We start from the raw sequence: 22,262 nt of genomic DNA, 5'->3' as shown, positions 1-22,262 counted from the left end.
TTGGCCAGGACTCCCTTTTGAAAGAGAATTTGTTTCTCAATGGGAATACTCCTGGTAAACTCAAAGTAAAATAAAAAAATAAAAAATGTATATATGATGCATGTATGAGATCTTATAGTGTTGCTAAATAAAATGTATTTGTTCATTTAATTTAACTATGCTACTTGCCTTGTTGTTTTTGTAAAGCAATCTTCAACTTGTTTTTAAAGTGCTATTAAAACAGTTATTATTATTATTATTATTATTATTAATACTATTATTATTACTATTATTATTAGTATCATTATTATATCATTATTATTATTATTGTTAATAGTAAGTATGAAGATAGGTTATGAAGATTTGTTTTGTGGGAATGCGTTCATATAATGACAGAAAATAGTGTATTAAGGGGTAGGATTAGATAAGTTTTAACTTCTTCCTACTCCTTTTCCCACATGTATAGTAAAATGTTTCAGTGCTTGCTAATGGAACTGATTGATTTGGGTTTTTGTATAACTATTTCTTCTTTTTTACTTGTGTTTTTTTTTCTATTTTGCTTTTACATGCTCGAAATGAAGACATCAAATCAAATCAATTTTTTTTTTACTGCAGTATAGCAGTGCCAATCTGTAAAGAGATTGCCAGTGGGCATCTTCTTATGGTTCTCATTGTTATATGATACGTGAGATGCCACCTTATCTTTGTTTGACATGTTTTGTATAGAATCTGGTAATTAATAAAATAATAATAGATGATAAATAGTCATCTAAACTGATAAAACTTGTGATTTCCTGGCTGTGAACAGCATAAGGATCTGGAGTGGGTGTGTCTGGGCATGTTCTCCAGCGTCATGAATTCTTGAAAACTTCTGAAATCTCATTGGTTCATATCCATACGTCATGACGTATCTTTGTTGTTGAGGGGGCGTGAGCACGCCGTCGACAGGGAACTGCTAACCGGGTACTGGGCTGGATCTGCGAGAGCGTCCAGAGGATGCTCGTGTTTCAGGTGAGATTTGTGGGAATATAAGGATAATAAATCCACAGAGATTACAGACTGACGCTCCCTGCTTCCTGACAGGAGAGAATGACGCTGACTGGACTGTGCTAACAGGTTAGTAGCTGTCCAATCTGAAACCTGAAGGAAGCAGCTAGCCTGAGCTAATGGACGGACGGTAACGTGAAGCTAATTAATGTGTCAGGATTCAGGATTCAGGATCTTAAAGGCCTTTAAACTGTCTCACACGAACAGGATAATATGTTCTTAGAAGCTTTATCCGCCTTTAAACGACACTGCTAGCCATGTTTACCTAGCAGATATATTGACCCAGTGGAACAGGGAGGAAACTAACGACCCACATATTTACTGCAAATCAAAGCTGACCCAGCTGACATAAATCAGCTCTCTGAATCCTGCCACAGCCCGTCATATAACATGTGTTAGGAGGATATGCTTATAAACGGTGCACAGAAGGTAAATGTTGTTGATGCTGTGGCAAGGTTATACTGAGCAGAGACCTCTGGATTCAGGGATCTGTCATTGGCTGGAGCTGCAGGTTATGTGGCTTAGAGTCAGAGTACACACTGCTAAAGGCAAGCTGTTATATCATGCAAAGCAAACATATTATTGATTATACTTCAGATATCCCTCACAGAATCTCTCTGAGGCAAAGCTGTATTTTCACTGATGAGATGGGATGCATGGTGTTGGGTTTTGACCAACATCTGGTCTAAAAATACGAGTCTAATAGGAAGTGCAAAAAACTGGGATTCATCAAGTGTCCACTTGAGGCTGGCTCCTGAAGTACCAGAAACCACATACACACCTATTCAAAAAAGCTGATCTGTACAGCAGAAATAAACATGTTTACAGCCTGGTACAAAAGATGAGTGTAGTCTGGATAGCTCATTTCTTGAACGACACATACTTTCTAACGCGGCAATTTTGAAGATATTGAGATTACCAGTCTTCCAATGAGAGGCACAGCTGACTTGATTGACAGGCGTGAACACTGTAGCTGTTGGCTATAGGAGGCTCAAAGCCCGCCTCTTTACGTCACACTAGCACAACAGCAGCAATATGGCTCCCGCCGATGATTGGCCTCAAAACAGCGCTCAGGAACAGATGGGTGATGTCACGGATACTACCTCCATTATTTATACAGTCTATGGTTTTGACCGCTATCTGATATGCTGATATTTTCAAACACATGTATCACACATATCATTACCCTACAGAAGCCTGCATCTTACATCAAAGCGACAACCTCCTACAGTGAGAAAATTATGGAAGTGATGATGTTGAAGTGCCCAGCCCAGCATGGCTCAAAATCTCTAGCTAGACTTTTCTCCTCTGTTGTTCCCAACTGGTGGCATGAATTACCTAACTCCTTACGATCCGCAGAGTCCCTTTCTACTTTTAGGAGATGTCTGAAGACTCAACTGTTCAGGGAACACTTGGGGACTTTACCTGACCCTTCTCCTTTTTCCTCAGAGGTAGAATGAATCAGAAGGTCTAAAACCCAGCTCTTATTGAGTCTTTAGCAATGAATATTGAAGCTGTTGAATGTTGAATGATATTGTTGACTTGAATTATTTGTTGTGATTAGCTGTGGCTACATTATCTTTAAAAAAACAAAACCAAAAATACCCTGGCATTTCTTCTGGCACTAGATGGCAGAACCTGTGGCCAATCAACTTGAAGCACTTTGTCGCACTTACTAAGGTTTTTCCCTCCAGTCTAAATTCTTGCTTGTGTTGTTCGTTGCTTTGGACAAAAGTGTCTGCTTAATGAAATTGTAGAATTGTAGAAGTGCAAAAAAAACCTGCATACCTCAAGTGTCCACTTGAGGCTGGCTCTGGAAGCACCGGAAACCACATACAAACCCATTCAAAAAACACAATCTTTACAGCAGAAATAAACATGTTTACAGCCTGGTTTAAAAACTGTTTTTTCGGGGGATGGATTTTTTTATAACTTATCAGTTTAGAAGATTTTAGGATTACAAGTTTTGCATTCTTGACTGACAGGCGAGCACCTTGTAGCTGTTAGCGAGGATGCTCAAATCCTGCCTCTACTCTGGCTCTTTAAATCATGCTAGATCGACTAAAGTTATGTTGAGTCAGCATTTCCAATATGGGGACCACAGACGATAGGCTTCAGAAACAAATTGGTGACGTCACAGAGTCCTTTTACGATAGAGTCTAGGCTCCCACCACACTGAAAGGCTGGTTATCAAGAGCAATGAATTCCATACTTATCTTCTTAAGCTCCTTTGTCTTTTGGTGATTGCTGCTATATTTCTCAGCTTTGTTGAAGCTTTTTCATTCTGACTTTTCAGAAAGTCTTGGTGCTGTTTGGGAGGATGGTTTTGGCACAATTTAATTTGTAGTTTTAAGAGTGTTGCTTTGTTTCTCCTCTCATCAGCCGTGCTTCACAAGCATTGCAAATAGCTGTTTTGCTCTAAATACTTCCATGCAGCCATTAGTTTCCATTAGTTTAACCCACTTAATGCGTCACCATATCAGTGAAATTTGTCTTCTGCCGGTATGACAAGTAACTCTGTAAGCTCTCAACTTCAACCAATGATATGCCACTAAAATTATGCATCCAAATTATGGATGTATAAATGATGATGAATGGATTCCTGGATGTGAAAGCCCAATACACATGAATGGAAATATTGACATTGTGGTTATCTGAAATGCTGTTTTTTTTATTCAAAGTTATATTTTTCAGGGCTTTTACACCTTTATTAGAGAGGAGAGGAGTCTGGATAGAGCTGGAAACAGGGAGAGAGAGAGTGGGGGAATGACAAGCGGGAAAAGGGGCCGCAGACTGGAATCGAACCCGGGCCGACTGCTTAATGGGTGCGCGATTTACCCATTAAAATCGCCCTGAAAACCCACGCCCTGAAATGGTCATTTTGACTGATTGATTGCAGTAGACGCTCACAGTACTGAGTTTTACAGAGCTTTAACAGGCCAACACAACATATCACCCTTCACCTTTGGTTTCCTGTCATGGGATGTCTGAATGCTTACATGATGCTTGAACAACAAAATGTTTACTTTCATCTGATAACCGGTATCTGCTGATTTCAGCCGTGTTGTTTCATGCAATCTGAAAATAATCAATCATTCACCATTGAAGGGGCCAATAGACACACTGTACATCTGATCCATCACATCAGTTTAGTGATGGATTGATAATAAGCCCTGAGGTTTTTGGAAACACACATCATAATAATATTTTAGATAACACAAGAGCTCAACAATTTTAATGATTCATTATTCATACTTTAGATGCGTTTGTGCCTCTCTAACCTTTAGCAGTCTGTGTATTTAATTCAATTATAACATGACAGTTTTATTGCCAGACAAACATTGTATTTGTTGCGCTGTGTGAGCACTGACAATCAATTATAAGCCAAAGAAGAAGAAATTAAAGGAAGCTACGATTGAATGTGTTCTCACTCGAAGATGCTGTAATGAAGGTGAGGGGAACAGTGCTCACTAATGTTTTTCTAATTTTTCTTAGGCACTGGAATTAAAGAATAATTGAGAACACAATACAATAAGCAATAACAATCAACAAAAAATAAACATCAGAATCAGCCATCAGTGAAAATGTTATTTTGTTATTTGCCACTAATTAAGTCGAGTGTTTTCAATTTCCACAAGAAGAAAAGAAAACACTTAGATTTTACAGCGATAAGATTGGAAAGTGTTTCAATTGTGTTGTAACATTTTTTTTTTACTGACAGCCTAATTGAAGAGATGCAAGCATGGTTATATAACGGTTAGTGCTGACCAAGCTTTCTGATTGGACGAGAGGCATACCTTGACATCACCAGGACTCAGCCTGCCGTGCTTTGAATACAGTTAGCATTAAAGCAGATAGTGTTTGTCTTAGTTTATCAATCAGACTCTTACTGTATCTTATAAAAGATGAAAACACAGATACATAAAATCATGTTGTAGCCATGGACACAAACAAAGCAGCAGGAACGGTTTGCATGACTCCAGACGAGCTCCAGTTAAAAGTTGTGAAACTAGTCGAGCTGGTGAAGCAAAAAATAATGACCCAATTCAAGTTATTGCTCTTCACTCTGTAAGATAAAAATAAGCACTGCTGTAATCATCTCAGCCTGCAGTCTTGTGCCCACAACCGGATCACAGCAGTGCTGATATTAAGTACATCATCTAGGCCTCCAATGTGGTCTTGCTTAATCAAAGGGAGGTGGTTTCGTCGGCCGTCTAACACTGACATGCTTTAGCGTAGAACAGGAAAGTTTAGTTTGAAGAAGCATTTCCTGTTACTGGTTTCATCTCAAAATTAGCATGTGACATGGACAGAGCAGCACAAAGTTTGGTTTTGATTCATGTGTTCATGATTTCAAAGGCGAGAGCTTCCATCAAGGTAAAGTAGGTATAAACCATGACTTTACAGTTTTGGTGCTATTTTACTTTTTAATTTTCAATCCAGGATTTACCTCAGGAGTTACTTTAGATGCAGCCTTTCACCAGATCCATGTCCAGTCTGTCTCCGATCCATTGCGGTCCGGCTCTGTGCTCTCTCGTTCAACAACACCCACTGGCTGTGTTTTCAGAACACAGCACGGAGCAGGACCGCCAGACAGCTGGAGTCATGTGACCGAGGTTTTCCCCGCTATAATTACTGAATCAAGGATTCTCCCCCTCCTCTCCTCATCCATGTTGTCTTTATGGTCCTCTGAAAACCTCTGACCTGTTGACTCCAGGCCTGGCTCCGTTCATCATGACTTTTTGTTGTTGTAGTGAAGTGAAATACGATCTGGTGATAACACAGAGTGTTTTATTCTGAAAATTAACCGGATGTTTTAATTTTGTTTTAATTCATGTCCCGCTCCATCTGCTCCGTTGAGATTGATGCGTCGTGCTCCGGCATCTGGCAAAAACAGAAGTCTTGTGTATCTGATCTGGAGGACTCCGACCTGTCGGATTAGAGACGTAGCCAGAACGCCACGGAGCGGATCCAGTGGAAGTTAACACATTGACTAGAATAGAAACCAGATCCGGCGCTGTGACGGATCGGAGACGGACTGGACATGGATCTGGTGAAATTTGGCCGTTAGTCTGAAAAGCAGGGATGCATGTTACCAGTTTTAGCCAATAAAGCTTCAGTTATGAAATTGCTGACCTAATGCCATTGATCTAACGCCATTCAGTGCACGTGCTGATCACTCAAAAATACTATTTGACATGTAACCTCTGCTGAAGATGTTAGCTTATGTTTCCAAGTATTACTGATGAAGGACGTTGTGTTTTATTTCGGCATCTGTGTGTTTGTCAGGATAAGAGTAGGAACACTGATGGTAGGTTGAACCCTTCTCTACGAGCGTCTAACGTGCGACCCTCCTGCTTCTCTCCTCCAGCATGCGGTGACTGAGACTGAAACCTGAATGCACAGCGGGTCTGGAGGCTGCCACAGCAGGGGACTAGCTTAGATGAAGGATGAAGAGCCCGGTGCACAGATGCAGAGACGTAGAGCATGCGCGTGCGCTGGGAGGGACCGGGTCAGGAACTACCTGCCTGCAGACCGAGCAGCGCATCCCCATCTCCAAAGATGTCATCACATCCTCCTCTGCCTCCGCCATGTGGTTCATCAGGGACGCCTGTGGCATCGTGTGCGCCTTCATCACCTGGCTGCTGGTGTTCTATGCAGAGTTCGTGGTGCTGTTTGTGATGCTGCTGCCCTCCAAAAATCTGACGTACAGCATTGTGAACGGCATCTTGTTCAACACTCTGGCTTTCCTCGCTCTCGCTTCTCACCTTAGAGCCATGTGCACTGACCCTGTGAGTGAAACCAGCTTGAGTCATAAATGCACACATTGGAAACGACGTGACAGGCTGTGCCGTCCTGTGTAAAAGGTCTTATACTTGTTTAGTAATGCTGAATATAAGCTTTAGATTATTTTCATGTTTCCTGCCAGGGAGCGGTGCCAAAAGGAAACGCTACAAAGGAATACATAGAGAGCCTTCAGCTGAAACCAGGGCAGGTGGTCTACAAATGTCCCAAATGCTGCAGCATCAAGCCTGACCGAGCACACCACTGCAGGTAGGACAAACAGGACATGAAACTCTCACTGATGCATTAGCATTCACAATCCCACATGCGCAGCTACACTGTTGTCTATATACACATTGTGTTTGCTGTAGAGGCCTGATGAAGTAGACAGATGATTTTATTCTTTAAACTCACGTCTCGTTGTGTTTCTCTCACAGCGTCTGTAAACGCTGCATAAGGAAGATGGACCATCACTGCCCCTGGGTCAATAACTGTGTCGGGGAGAACAACCAGAAGTATTTTGTGCTTTTCACAGTGAGTATGCATTAAAAATGGTTTATTGATTGGAATATATTACAATTCATCTTAAAAAAAAAACAGAACTATTCTTTAAAGAAGGTGTCGGATGCTAAATTGATGATGTTTCATGCAGTACAGATGCAGAAAGTGTGTCCTCTTCATTTGCAGCTCTTCCTCTTTTTCTTATCGCCCTATCCTAGATGTATATTGCACTTATATCTCTTCACTGTCTGGTCATGGTGGTCTTCCATTTCCTCAACTGCTTTGAAGATGATTGGACAAGTGAGTGTTTTTCTACACACACTCACACACACCTTTGTACCTCCTTTTATGTACAAACTCACATGACTGCCCCCAAAAATCCTCCTTCAGTGTTCGTCGTTCATGATGTGTTAACCAAACTTGAATCATTAACTGAGGTCCACTCCTGTCTGAAACAGACAGATACAATTATAAGGCTCTACTTTAGGGACCCATCAAGAGAGTAGTGCTGGGCAGTATTGAAAATTATGTTATCACGATAAATATCAAATTTGATTTAAATTTACAACATATATATATATAATTGTGTACTGTGTATCAGTTTAGTAGAGTATTGTTTTGAGTTGTGCTCTCCCCTTTAAGATTACTAAGGGTTACTGGCAGAGTGATGTTGTTTCCCACAGTGCAGTGAATGCATCACAGTTATTCAGTGTTCACTTGTACTACGGTCGTGATCGACATTAAACGTGTTCACAGCAGAAGTTGTCTCCGAGCTCTTCCTTTACCCACATCCTGAAAGTATTTTTAATGAAGTGTATTAAGTTAATAGTTAACGCAGAGTCGACACAGTGTCAGTCTAACGACTTTGCTTTGAGCTGGGAGGTTTTTGAGTTTTCTTCCGTGTCGCTTGTTTCAGCTGTGTTTACATTCCGCTCAGAACCTCTTTAAGCCCCGCCTTCCTCTCACCATTAGACATGATTGGCTGTTCAAGCTGTATTCTTCTGTTTAATGTTTGGTGGCAACTAGCGTTTAAGGCTCACTAGCGCCCCTCCCTTTTTATTGGTTGGGGGGTGTAATTACAGGTTCATTTATATCACATTTTTGTCGAACATTTGTCATATTTATATCGAGAAAAATTATATCACGATAATTATCATTATCAAATGATCGCCCAGTCACACAAGAGAGGTTGCCAGCTTAGCTGCCACAACGGATTTTCCAAAGCAGCTAGTTACCTAGTCATTTAATCTGAAATTTTTATTCCACTTTAACTCACTATTTGAAGAAAACACTCAGATAACAGTCCAATTGAACACAATGTATATAAAACGTCTAAATGTGGGATCACAGAGTCTGTAGGTTAATGATGTGAAAGTGGTTTGCAGAGTGTGGCTGCCTGTGCTGGTTCCTCATTGCTCTGGTGGAGTGGTTATTTGTCAGTTTAATCAGACACAGCCTACATACAACTTTATCTCCACTAGATCAACATACTGACAAACTACGCCGCGCTATGAGGCGACATCTGTCACCTGTGTTTGTTTGCATCCAGGGTAGTAAAGCATTATAGCATGATGGTAGATTCTGTTAACGGGAGCTACAGCCTAGGCATTACTGGTCCACAATAATAAAATACATTAATAGTTTGCTTAAGTCTGCTAGATCCCACATCCCGAGCTGCTTCTGGCTTATTTCCAGGTGCTTAGCTTGTTTTCAGGGACTTAAAATCTCTTTACCCTTCTACCCGTCTTACCCGTCTTCTTCTTTGTGAAGGCTTTCTCTTTTTGTTAAGTTAACCAAGTCACTCGCAGAGGTCTCCTCCTCTCCAAAACAAACTATTTCTACATTTCACAATAAAATGTGTCTTTTACGCCTGGCGGTTTAGGCGCATGCCCCACATACAGAGGCTCCATGTTGCAGCGGTCATTGGTCGGCTCCCGGCCTCGACCGTTAGCTGCATGTCCTCGCTGCCCCACATTTCTTGTCTCTCTTCTGTCTGATCCAATAAAGGCGACAATGCCCAAAAATATATCTTCAAAAAAAAATAGTGTGTCCTCTGGTGCTCTTCAGGTCTTTGAGCAGTGCTGCCACTAATTTCAACCTGCTTCTCAGATGTCTCTGATCTAAGATTGAATGTAGCAGAAGACAGTTTTCCTCTAGGCAGCAATGAATCCACATTTCCTGGTGATTTTCTCATGAAACCCAAATTAGGATGCACATTTCAAGCCCATTATGAACTCACCCCAGGCTTCTATTTGAGGCCCCTGATCCTGACTTGAAAGGGATTCAATACCCTTCAAGGTTTTTTCTTCCAACCTGCTGAACAATCCAACCACATCATCTTGATCCTGAACTCTCACTCACCCCCCCTTCTACTAAAGCCCCCTCAGTAGGTGACACATTGACATATCACACCACTGCTTTGAATAGTCACACCCTCACTGTAGTGCTGTTGATTCCCAGTAGACTGTTGTAGTGTCTTTAACTTGGTGTGTAGCACTTCTTCATATGCCCCTTCACATCTCTACCTCCATGTCCCTCCATCCCCCAGAGTGCAGTTCCTTCTCTCCTCCAGCTACAGTCATCCTCCTCATACTCCTGTGCTTTGAGGGTCTCCTCTTCCTCATCTTTACCTCTGTGATGTTCGGCACCCAGGTCCACTCCATCTGCACCGACGAGACCGTAAGTGATCCATGTAGTGACCAACAGTCCTGTCCTCCTTTTCTCTTCTCACGACTCCCTCCTGCCCTTTTCCCTGCTGCTGCTCCTTTGCTTTTTTAACATGAGCACCCTTTACCCTCTATTTCTGATTCAAACTGTTGATAGTTAAGTTTCCTTGCATTTTGCTGCCTGATGTACAACCCCAATTCTTAAAAAAAGGTGTGAGACTGTGCAAAAAGGTTGATACAAGCAGAATTTGATTGCTTATTTTAGATTTGGTGCCAGAAATATGTTTCAAAATAGTTTGGACAGGGACAACAAAACTCCAATAGAGTTATGTGATGCTAAAAACAGACCTGGAGGAACATCTCGTAACTAACAAGGTTAGTAAAAAACACATGACTCTGTAGTGGAAGCCACTGCATTTAAAACAGACATGACTCTGTACTGTAGTGGAAGTCACTGCATTAAAAACAGACATGACTCTGTACTGAAGTGGAAGTCACTGCATTAAAAGCAGACATGACTCTGTAGTGGAAATCACTGCATTAAAACGTGGACACTTTAAAACATGTTGCTGGCATCAAATATAAACTTATATATATTATTATATATTTTTAATTAAAAAATGAAAAAAGTTTTCAGCATTTGATTTGTTATCTTTTCTCGATTTTCCACTAACTAAATGTTTTAAACAAATGTAAAAATTTCACACAGCATCCCAACTCTTATGGTTTTGAGGTTGTAGAATAACTTGTTATAAATTCCAGTTTGTTCGTTGATGAAAACAGTTGTTTAAAAGTATCTGCAAAACACAAAACAGTGTTGTAAGCGTTACATCAAACCTTTATGTGCCCTACTGCTGCTTTGAAAAAAACTGCTTGTTGCTGCAGCCTTAGATGTAGCAGTTAGTGTTTAAAGTCTTAGTGATATATTTAAAGATGCATATAGATTATCACAGACAGTTACATTTGTCATGTATCAGTGGGTGAAGGAATCAGTGTCCCCTCTGTCTAGTTTGGTGTCATCCTATAACCACACAGGCTGTAGATGTGCCAGTGTGTCAGACTCGGAGCTCACCAAACCAAACTCCTTTTCCTGCTTTAAACTTCTTTTTGTCTGCAACTCAGATTCATGGGAGTCTTTTGATTATTAAACCAGCAGAGGACAGGTTACTGATCACCACACAGAGGGAGATCAGCAGGACAGGAGGTCTTCACAGGTCAACCCTGGACTCTGAATCTGAGACACTTACAGGCATCCTTGTTTTACTTTGGTCACATGGGTTCGGCCCAGGTCTCATTCTTTTACAACACATGCCATGTCTGTTCAGAGTTATGTGTAATACCTGCATGAGGAAGTAAAGATCCATGATGAGCATATGAGTAGTATCGTTACACCAGCTCTGCAGGAAACAGAGAGAGGCGTAACAGACAACATTAGGACAAAGTTACAACAACATAGGAGCTTATGTCTCTTCAGAGTGTTAATACATTAAACCCTTTCAACTGCAGATTGTTCTTTTAGCTGCTTTCATTTGCTCCCATAACTTTACATCTGTTGGAAGTACCTTCAGTGTCCTTTCAAAATAAAAGCGTGTTTGTAAGGAAGTTAAAAAGGCGAAATAATAGCTTCATTATTAACAGTTTTATGAGAGGAACCCTTCCTTAAGGCATGAACATTAACTGGATTACCAAGACCCTTCAAAATGTCCATTATAGAATCCATCATTGTGACATTCAGTATTGTATCATATCTTGTTGTATCATAACGTATCCTTTTGTTTTGTCTCTTTTTTTTGTACCACACCGCTTCACTTCATTTCATATCTTAAAGGAACGTTTTATTTCATATCGTATCCTACCATACCATTTCTTTATATCGTACTGTTTCGTTTTGTTTCTTCCAGTATCGTTTTGTTCTTGTTTCGTGTCTTTCATTTTGTATCTTATTGTATTGTACCGTTTTGCAACGTATCCTACCGTATGGTTTCGAAACGTTTTGTTTCTTATAGTATCGTACTGTTTCGTTACATTACTTTTCGTATCATATACCATACCATTTCATTCGTATCATTCTGTTCCTTTTTGTTTCTTCTACTATCGTAGCATTTTGTTGTTTCGTATCGTATCATCCCGCATCTTACCGTACCCTTTCATTTCTTATCGTACCGTTTTGTTTCATTTATTTTTATATCGTACCGTTTCTTTTCATATCCCAATGTATCCTACCGTATCTTTTCATTTTGTATGTTACCGTTTCATATCGAATCCTACGACGATGTTTCATTTTGTTTCTTTTTGTAACGCTCTGTTTTTGTTTTGTGTCTTTCGTTTCGTGTCCTACAGTTTGGTATTGTATCACACCTTGAGTTAAGTGTAGCCTTGCATCCCTGTTATATCAATATTAGAGTTTTCACAATACTAGAATAAAACAATACTTGTTACTGAGCACATGCAACCATGTTTGAAAAACTGCTTAAAGTTATAAAAGGTTTCATGAGACGGGTTTCCTTTAAAAAGATAATATTGAGACTGAAATATTCACTTTCAATCATTAGGATGACCTACCTAAAGATTGTGGTGGTTTCTGTATCTGCAGATAAATCACACTCTTCTTCTATTAATCTGATTAATTATTCATCTTAAATCTATAGCTACTTTGAAACAATCAGATGAAAATGTTTGTTCTCAGTAACTCACAAACTACCCCGAACTCTAAAGCATAGCATTCCTGAAAATCTAACCGTCAGATCTTAAACTTCAAAATGTCTTTAAAAAATGCTATCTTTAGATGTTCATTGAAGTAGGCGCAGGGAACCTAAAAGTGTTCCTTCTATATTTATCTCAGACTGAAGAAAGGGATGTTATATTCTTTGTCAATAAAGAGAGAGAGAGATGAAGGTTCAGCTCCATCATTTTTGACCTGTGAAGACCTCTGCTCAGGACAGAAGCTGCTCTGCCTGAAGTAAAATCATTCAATCACTGAGTTTTTGAGTCAGATACATTTTTCTTTTTTGATTTAGTGGGCTTTAAAAATCAGTATTTGTGATCACTGACTGGTTGAGAAAAGCCCACCAACTGAAGTGTGGTTGTCTCTTGTTTCCAGGGCATAGAGCAGTTGAAAAAGGAAGAGAGAAGATGGGCTAAAAAAACTAAGTGGATGAACATGAGGGCGGTATTTGGACACCCTTTCTCCTTATTGTGGTTTAGTCCCTTCTCCACCCCTGACCACGGGAAGGCTGAGACCTACCAGTATGTGGTGTGAGAGCGGGCCGTGTCAGAACCAAAGTGGGAGGCCCTGCTCAGCCCCACAGAGCTCAGCTATGGCAGTCTGTTGCTCCAAACGCTGAACATGATTTATCTCCCACGCTAGCCATGGACCGCCTTCCATCTGCTTTTTGTGTTGCCAACTAAGTGCGCTATACGTTTATATTTGTGTTGCCTTTGGGTGAGTTGAGTTGCAGAGAAAAAGAAAACACTTTTTTAGTTTGTGAATCATGTTTGCAAACACTGTGATAAACTTGTCATTTTTTTCTGAGCCATTTCTATTTCTGTTGTTGTCAGAAGCCTTCTCCTCTCTTCATGTTTACACTTTTATCTGTTGAAGTTTCACGTTCAGCTAAATTCCACACAAAGCTGTTTTCTCACTTTTATCTTGTGCTGTCGGGCCATGCTTATAGTTTCAGTTTGGGGTCATGGTCATGAAGTATCCACACATGAAATGAGTAGTCCACTCCTTTTAAAGGTTAACATTCCCAGATTCCGAGTGATGTTCAGTCCAAGCTATCATTTACAACCAAGAGATATCCACTTAACGAAGACAGACGACCAAGAATATGAACAATATTTAGACTCAAAGGCTGAAACTACACTAGAGCAAAACATTTCAGCTCTGATCTAGGATTGGCAGACAACGACATCAGAGAGAGAGAGAGTCTCACTTTGCATAATAAATATCTTGATTAAAACCAAGCGGCAACCCTCCGGTCTAAAAATATGAGTCAATGCGGAAGTGTTAAAAGCTGCAGTTCATCGAGGATCCGCTTCAGGCTGGCTCCGGAAGTACCAGAAGTCACATACACATGAATGGGAAAAGCCGATCTTTACAGCAGAAATAAACATGCTTACAGCCTGGTACAAAGGATGAGTGTAGTCTGAATAGCTCATTTCTCGATGTGCTCTCACTGTGAGGGAGGTGAATTTTTTCCTAACGCGGCAATTTCGAAGATATTGAGATTACGAGTCTTCCAATGAGAGGCACAGCTGCCTGTGTGAACACTGCAGCTGTTGGCTAGGAGGCTCAAACCTCTTTACGTCACCCTGGCTCGACAGAAGCAATATGGCTGCCGCCGTCTCAAAACAGTTCTTCAGAAACAGATGGGTGACGTCACGGATGCTACGTCCATATTTTATACAGTCTATGATTTAAACTAAATAAGCAGGACAGGGACAGCTCTTCACACCCCACATCCTTTTGAATCAACCAAGACGTCCTGACTGATGAATAAAAAGGTTCCTTTGCTCAAATTTTGTTCCCCAAATTGAGCCCTCCCACCCTCAAACACTCAACAAACGTCATAGATCTGTGTAAGCGAAACAAAAAGAGTCGGTGTGGATCAATTAAAATCAACACCTCATCTTACTAGAGGAAACACCAAGCACCAGCTGTTTGTTGTTTAGATACGTTTTTTTTTTTAAAAATGTGTACATTACGTGTTAAAATAGTTCAATTACATCAACATGTCTGACCGTGGAGGGAGGACATATCTAATTTAATTTAAAATACAATAATATTAAATGATACTGATGCGTAGCGTTCCAAAGCCTTCCTGTCACTTTAACAACTCAACATTAATTTGCTCATCCATGCAGGTATCCGTCACTGCCATGCAATCTGCACTGCACAGTTCAGATCTTTAGTGAGTGTTTCCGTCTTATTTCTGGTCACAGTGGTCTCCTTACACTTCATATAAGTCACCTTAACTTGACGAGGTCACAAATCAAATTTTCTTCAAGATATTATAATCCAAATATCAGGCCTGGACTGGTTGCATTCAGGAAAAACATCTGCCTATGCAGCGGGCAACATTTTCTCAAGAAGTGTCTTGAAAGATGTTTTACCTACTTCAGGGAGCATATCGAAAGAAACTGCACGCTGCATTGGATGATATTTTTACTTGTTCCAAGCAATTCAGGCCTTATTTTTGTTAGATTGTAATATCTTATTTATCTTAAAGGAGATTTGTTTTTTGACTTGTCAGATAAATGTGAGTTATATCGAGAGTAAGGATATTTTTTTTAAGTTATGTTTTTTGGGCATTTTTTGCCTTTAATAGATGGGATAGCTGAAGAGAGACAGGAAATGTGGGGAGCAGAGAGAAGGGGAAGACATGCGGCTGTGATGAGGACAATAGCCTCCGTATATGGGGCGTGCACTTAGACTGCTAAGCCAACAGCACCCCAGTAAGGAGACATTTTTGCCTGGAAGTTAAACCAATACACTCGCTACACTTTGAGCTATTGCAGTGTGCACTCACTAGAACACCTGAGACACACACTGAAAGAACTCCGACATACAGCATACGCTTCAAAACATCATACTTTGAAATTCTCCCTTAACTTTAACACGCAAACCATCATCTCTCGATGTGCACTCTGGATCAGAGTTCCTCCATTCTCCTCCATTATACCGAATCTATCAGCATGGCTTCATGAGAACAAGATGTGAGTAAAAAATGTGTGTCCTCGGTGAACTGACCCTTTAAACCTCCAGAAACATAGACTGAATATACAACGTGGACACAGCCCCAGGTCTGCAGAGTGAAGCCAGCGAGGACGTGCCTTAAGCCTGCGATCTGTCTGAGGACTCAACTGGTCGACAAAATGAGTCCAAACGTTTAGAAATCTAAAAACAAATCTGGCTCCAAAACCTGAGAATGTGACATCCAGAAAGCCAAACCTGAGGCTTAACAAAGTATTCTTTATGTGGAGAAGTGACGTCATGGTGCTAGGTCCATGTTTATCAATCTATGGGCAAACTGGTCTCTTGAGTGTGTTCCTGATGTAGACTAAAATAACATAATAAGGTCCCTGTGGATGAAGTTTCAGGGTCCTTGATCTCTCTTGGGTAGTGTTGTAGTCAAGCCACCAAAACCCTGAGTCTGAGCCGAGTCTGAATGCCACCGTATTCAAGTCAGAGTTGAGTCCAGGTCATCCAAGAAGAACTTGGATGTGAGACAGAACAGTACCTTTAATATCTTCCTGACTTTACTCTGTGTGTTCTGGACAGGCGTCAAAGTTTGAGCTGTCCCCGTTGAACATATCAAACATGTTGCACCGCTTTTGTGTGCATTTAGTGTAAAATCTGTAAAAGTATATACAAGATTGTGGCACCTCTAAAGGGATCCTGGCAAGAACTGCAGCTGAGTAAGACAAGCATGCAAGTGAACACACCCTATCTTGAAACTGATATACTATTAGAGCTCTTCATCCTCCGAGTCCTGAAGCAGTCAGTGCTCGAGTCTGAGTCACGAGTCCTGCAAATCAGGACTTATCAGACTTGAGTTCGAGTCCTTGGTTTTCACTACAACACTGCCTGTGGGAGGTTTCTGAAAATGGATCCTTTTCTTTTGGTGCGCTCCATTCAATCTCTGAGGTCGGAAATTCTTAGATGACCCTCGGATACGTCACCGAGAACGCCCCCTAAAGTCGGAAGGCCTACTCTGCAACTCGGTGCCGCGTCAGTTACTCCAAGAGGGCTTCTCTCTGCATCAACAGTAAAAAAAGCAAAACTGGCCTTTAATAGTGTATTTGCAGTCGCCCGTAGTATGTTGTTATAGCCTGTATTTGGCTTACAATGCTAATAAAAACAGGAACTAATGGCCAAACAATTTTCAGATCTGACGTCATCCCCAGCTCTGGTATCTGACCTCTGAGGTAAATGGGACGCACCATGAGGATAACCTTTTTAAATGGTGCCAAATACAACACATAAAGAAGCACTTTTCAGTCATAATTATAGATATTTGATCAGCTGTGGTTGAAGAATATTTTATCAAACCCCATTGGACAACAGATTTTTTTTGCTTAAGATCAAACTCTGGTTTATTTTCTGATCAAATTCTGTCTCATACAAATGTGATGCCCACATCCCTTGCTTTATTTCCCCACTTTTAAACCAGCCCATCTCAAGAATCTGTATGTAACATTGCGTGCAATTCTTAAGCAATATTCTTGCAATGAATCCCTACTTTAAACCCAATACCAATTGAAAAGTGCTCCTTTTGAAGGTGTTGTATTCGAGCATCACATGACTGAAGTATCTCTGATTTAACAGCAAACATGGTTAAATGACTGAGTTTAAATGAGTGTTCACTGACTTTAATGGTTACAATACATGTTGTCTAAGTGTGGAGCATCCTCCCTGATTCCTCTCTGATACATGCTCGACGTAAACAAAGCTTCTGCTTGAGGGTAGATGTACTCTTGAGTTTGTTCCACCAAACAGAATCAAATTTCTTTCTTTCGTTGTCCATCGGGTGTTTTTCTACATCAACTCAGAGAGGAAACGGAGTGTCACTCTCAGCTTGTCTCTCTTGTCACGCTGCCTTCTTAAAGAGTTCTGAGGCTGTCAACATCAGAACTCTAAACATGGCCCGTGTCTCTTTTCTGAGGAAAGGTTCTGCTGCCCACACGATCACAGAAACACTCCCTGTTTGTGTTTGGTGCTCCAACATTTGACGGTGAATCAGCCTCTGTGCTTTCAGCTCAAATCGTGTTTTGCATTTTGATTATAATGACCCCTCAGCTACATTATTATTCAGTTATCTTTTAAATGGAATTCCTCATAAAAGGGACTCTGGTTGGGCTTTAACAAAGATGTATAAATACAGAAGTGTTGTAAAGATGTGGAGCTTTACAGCAGGACATTCAAAACATTTCACAAACTTTGATCATTCATGATTTAAAAAGTTATCTTGCACTTTGTTTCTTTTGAGATTTCCTTCTTATCTGAATTGTGTATTTTATCCTTCCTTTCTTTGTTTACATGATATTGTATGTATCCTGTGTTATCTGAATGCATGGTGCAGGTGAAGGCAAGTGTAGTGATGTATGTGAAACACTGCTGGTATGATGGTGCCAAGTCGTTCCTGTGAGAGTGACGGAGGAGATGATTTGTTTTTTACTGAAATTTTAATTCTTTCTAAATATTCTGAAGATATTTCAGCACATGCGCAGAGAATAAATACTTCTCGGTTGCGATGCAAAGACTGTGTTTGCTTGTAATTATTTCCCATGATTGAGAAAGACGTCAGTGTCCACTCTTCCTGCATTCAGCCCTCTCCCTTCATTGTTCTACTTCACCCCGTCCTTGTCTTTCATTTTTCCCCCACTCTCCCGTCTGTAACCTGCCTCTCCCATCACCTGTTCTCTCCACACTCATGCATTTTGCTTTGGTTGATAACTCACTCTGCCAAAAGCTCTCTGAAGCAGACAACTCTTAGTAGACTGTAGAAGAGGTAAGCTGCAACAAAGGTCACATTGGATGTCCCATTACGCTTAACACATCACAAGCATGCAGACTTCAACCTGAAGGCCAGAGTGTGCTTCATGCCTTTTGTTCTGTTCCAGATTCAACCAAACATAATGAATGAATGAATGAATGAATGAATGAATGAATGAATGAATGAATGAATGAATGAATGAATGAATGAATGAATGAATGAATGAATGAATGAGTGAGTGAGTGAGTGAGTTCTGTGTGGAGCAGGATGCATGACCTGTTTGGATCATTTAGCTTCCTCCACTGGGGTTTATTCTTTATTTTTAGAGTGCATGTGAGTCATTTCTTACAGTGTTGGGCATGTTTCTCAGGACAAACTGTGCAGACAAGTATTTGAAGGAGAGAACAGAATATTTTAATAGAACGCTAATCTAAATATTCTTTACTTACTTACTATCCGGACAGAAATGTTGGCTGTTAAAGCAAACACTGTAAAAAAGGAGACCTCAAGAAACAGTGACAGTCGTCCTAGACACAGTTCCCCCTTGGTTTGTGTAACTCAGTCTACTGAAGCCTCACATTAGACCAGACCAGCGTGGATTAAGATATGTTCAGACATAAAAGTGACACCAATTCTTCGCATCTCTAAATAAAAAATCCTCAGGTTGCATCATAATCGCTCGCTGTAAATTAATGAAAAAAACAATTTAACTTTTTAAAAACAGGTCCTGTATGCACGTTCAGCCATTAAACAAATGGGACCATTAGTCTTAACGTACCGTTATAGAACAGCCCATTTTGCCGTAGCGTTAGCCGCATGCACGATTGCAAATAATTGACCAATAAACTAATTTCGCCATGAAATCGAGGCTGGTGCAAAACGTCATATGTCCAGGGAACCTCTTGGAAAACCCCTATCCAACAAATTCAAATTGCACATGCCTACTACGCATAAACAACAGTAAACATGGCGAGTGGTACCGGTTTTGACTGAGGGAAGATCAAGAAAAAAATACATTTCAGCGGAAGAAACGGAAATTTTATTACAAGAATATAGAATAAACAAACAGCTACTATCAGCAAGTCAATCGTCAAAGATAACAAACAAGGAGAAAGGGAAAGTTTGGTTTAAGACCTTGAACTGGGTGAATGCGTGTGGTGTTTCTGAGCGCACAGTAGAAGCACCATGACCGCCATCCTCAAAATAGCCTAACAGGTGGGGTAATCCTGCCGTTAGCACCTGTAATGGTGGGGTCTACCGCCATTAAATGTAATGCTTTGTTGGGGCGTTAACCTGGCTCATGCATACAGCTAATCGATTTTTTTTCACTTTAGTAAAAACGGCCCGCTTTCATCGTTAATTGCTGGACGTGCATACGGGCCCTGGTTATTTTGGCATTTTTTAAACCCAAACAAAATCTGTCTCTGTTAGTTCATGCCCAATAATAACAGATGTTCCCTCCATGAATCTACCATCAATCGATTAAAAAAAGAGACCTTTCATCATCACTTCCCCGCAGAATGAGACCGTGTTTGTGATGGTAGCTGAGTGGGTTTGATTTTATCATTAAGATGCAAATAGAGCTGCTGGAATATAACGGACTCCATGTTTACTCCTTCAGATCTCCAAAGAGAGAGCAAGCAGTGGATTAACGGCTTTAAATCAAGTAACTTTAAACTAGTTATGCCGTCACTGCTGCTCATCATTGCAGGGAAAAGCTTCCTATGCACGCTCTTGTACAAGTAAATCAATGTAAGAGAAGCAGTGAACCTGCTGACAGCCTAGGTATGGTGGCTGCAGACACTGATGAGTGCTAACATGTAAATAACAGAATACTGGAGCACAGATTTCTTGGACAGCCACTTGGCGCAATACACCACTAAGCTATCTCTAAAACACGGACCAGGGGTTAGAGTTGTGTCAAAACAGATGTGCATGACTCTTAGCCCCACGTTCTGCACATCTCAGGTCTGATTTGTCTGAGAAACAGGCCCAAAGACCTTCATCATCATCATGTGTTGTTGCAGCTCGTCATTACCTTTTTGTTCTCGTTGTGATATAAAGTGCATGCTCTCCTGCCTGGCTCGGCCTCTTTCACCTCAGACCCTTTCGTTGTTTTCCTCAGGGGATCGAGCGTCTGAAGGGGGAGACGGGGAAGTGGGGGAAGGTGCCGTGTCGGGAGGCCATGCAGACGGCGTTCGGCGGCCCCTTCTCTCTGACCTGGTGCAGCCCCTTCACAGGGCTCAGCTGCAAGAAGAGCCCCACAGAGCACGTCACTGTCCCACAGGGGGAGATCATCGAGGAGGACGTCATCGAGATACCACTAGAGTAACAAGAAACTCAAGATCAGTGAGAAACCTGGAGTTCAGATTTTATTTTATTTTTAATCTTAAGACCGTTCCATGTGAAAGTACTGCATCTTCTTTGCAGAGTGTCTGGGGCTGGTCTGATGTGAGATTCCGAGATCAATGAGAAATGTAGAAATTTTAACCGGGATGAAAGTGGAATTCTTCCATTTGGACATTTTGCACAGATGTGGCTATGCAACGACATTCAGATGGCTGCCTTCCTAAAGAAAAAACTCAAAGAAAACTTGACTTTATTATAGAGACGTTCCAGAGAGGACCAACGTCGTTCTGTTAGCTGTGGGAGTTCAACTACTCAGCTGAGGGAGTGTGAAAGGGAGGAAACATCAGGCTTGAAAATTAAAACTTTGCAGAAAATGTAGGTAGCAAAAGTAGCTATAACTTTGGTGCAGCAAGTTTTTAATACCTCCGAACAGCTGGCTCTCGTGCTTCTCTTGTATGAGGAAGTAAAACAGCTGCAGAGTGTTTCTAATCCATAACAAAGATGTAGACATGGGATTGGATGTAATATTGACAGCTGGATTGGCTGATTTAGCTCTTTCAGTCACTGTGAAGCCACTATGAGTAATTTAATCATAATGGAGCTAGATGATACTCTGCAGTAACAGCTACACATCCACCCGAGCATTGCTTTCTACACAACATACCCTGTGAACAAGTCTTCCACATAACAGAACAAACACAAAGATACCGATATATCTGTGATGATGTCGGTCGTGCTCCGTGTACAGGGCTGGAAACTCTTATTTGTAAATATTTCACCACACTGTATCTCAAGCCTTCGTAAAATTTGAGCTGTTGCAGACAGAACTTACCTTGTGCTTCCAAACCTGCAGTATTTGCTGAAGAATGGTTCTAAAACCAACAAAGCTGAAGGAGCCGGAGGGACTGGGAGCTCCTGTTAGAACAACCAAAGTGTCTCCAGAGTGCAGCTGAGGAGATGATGCAGCGTGCAGCGTGTCAGTGAGCTGTCTCAGGCTAACACCACTAACTGTAGCTCGGGTGTGACCTGATGTCTGAGCAGTGTTTGCTTTTAACCACTTTGACGTCTCTGATGCCTTTTTTGAGGAGATGAATTCACATTGTGCCTTACTTGTGTGGGAGAAAACATGATGTATGATACTGTATATTCAACCACTCTTACATTACAGTCAGGCGTCTTTGTCTGCCATTCTCATGTCTGTAGCTCTGATAATGATGCGATGTAGACGATACTGACTTCATGAGATGTTTTTGTAAAGTCGGCGATGGATAAGGGCTTTAACTGTTTAATGGGTGCTGGTTTTCATGGGACCACTCATGTTTTTTTATGTTTACAAAGACTGTCATTGTTTGTTTTTCATTTTTAAACCCTGAAATAAATGCATTCTTTCATAAGTGTACTCTTTGAACTGTCCTTTCTTTAAATGCTCGGCTTTAAA

The 22,262-nt window shown here is 40.9% G+C and overlaps 1 protein-coding gene across 4 annotated transcripts; it reads left to right on the top strand.

Moving 5' to 3' along the window:
* The first annotated feature begins 883 nt into the window (after window positions 1–883).
* On the top strand, window positions 884–22,223 carry zdhhc3a (zinc finger DHHC-type palmitoyltransferase 3a). 4 transcript variants are annotated; one of them, XM_034697467.1, is made up of 8 exons: window positions 927–990; window positions 1,063–1,095; window positions 6,398–6,818; window positions 6,956–7,080; window positions 7,248–7,344; window positions 7,530–7,611; window positions 9,860–9,990; window positions 20,601–22,223. In XM_034697467.1, the coding sequence occupies exons 3-8, from the start codon at window positions 6,477–6,479 to the stop codon at window positions 20,805–20,807; spliced, it is 984 nt and encodes a 327-aa protein (XP_034553358.1). In that variant the 5' UTR covers window positions 927–990; window positions 1,063–1,095; window positions 6,398–6,476; the 3' UTR covers window positions 20,808–22,223. The 4 variants fall into 4 exon arrangements, with proteins under 4 accessions (XP_034553357.1, XP_034553359.1, XP_034553358.1 ...); XM_034697469.1 differs by lacking the exon at window positions 20,601–22,223 and adding an exon at window positions 13,078–18,239; XM_034697466.1 differs by lacking the exon at window positions 1,063–1,095 and having other exon boundaries at window positions 884–990.
* Window positions 22,224–22,262: the final 39 nt, after the last annotated feature.

This window comes from Notolabrus celidotus, chromosome 12 (genome assembly GCF_009762535.1).
Source record: "Notolabrus celidotus isolate fNotCel1 chromosome 12, fNotCel1.pri, whole genome shotgun sequence".
Lineage (NCBI taxonomy): Eukaryota > Metazoa > Chordata > Actinopteri > Labriformes > Labridae > Notolabrus > Notolabrus celidotus.
Note: the sequence above shows the minus strand (reverse complement) of the source record. Positions and strands in the feature narration are given on the sequence as shown.

Coding starts and splice junctions, on each gene's coding strand:
- zdhhc3a (XM_034697466.1), top strand. CDS start 6,477: ATGAAGAGCCCGGTGCACAGATGCAGAGACGTAGAGCATGCGCGTGCG. Junction 6,819..6,955: donor GAGCCATGTGCACTGACCCT/GTGAGTGAAACC, acceptor GTTTCCTGCCAG/GGAGCGGTGCCAAAAGGAAA. Junction 7,081..7,247: donor GACCGAGCACACCACTGCAG/GTAGGACAAACA, acceptor TTTCTCTCACAG/CGTCTGTAAACGCTGCATAA.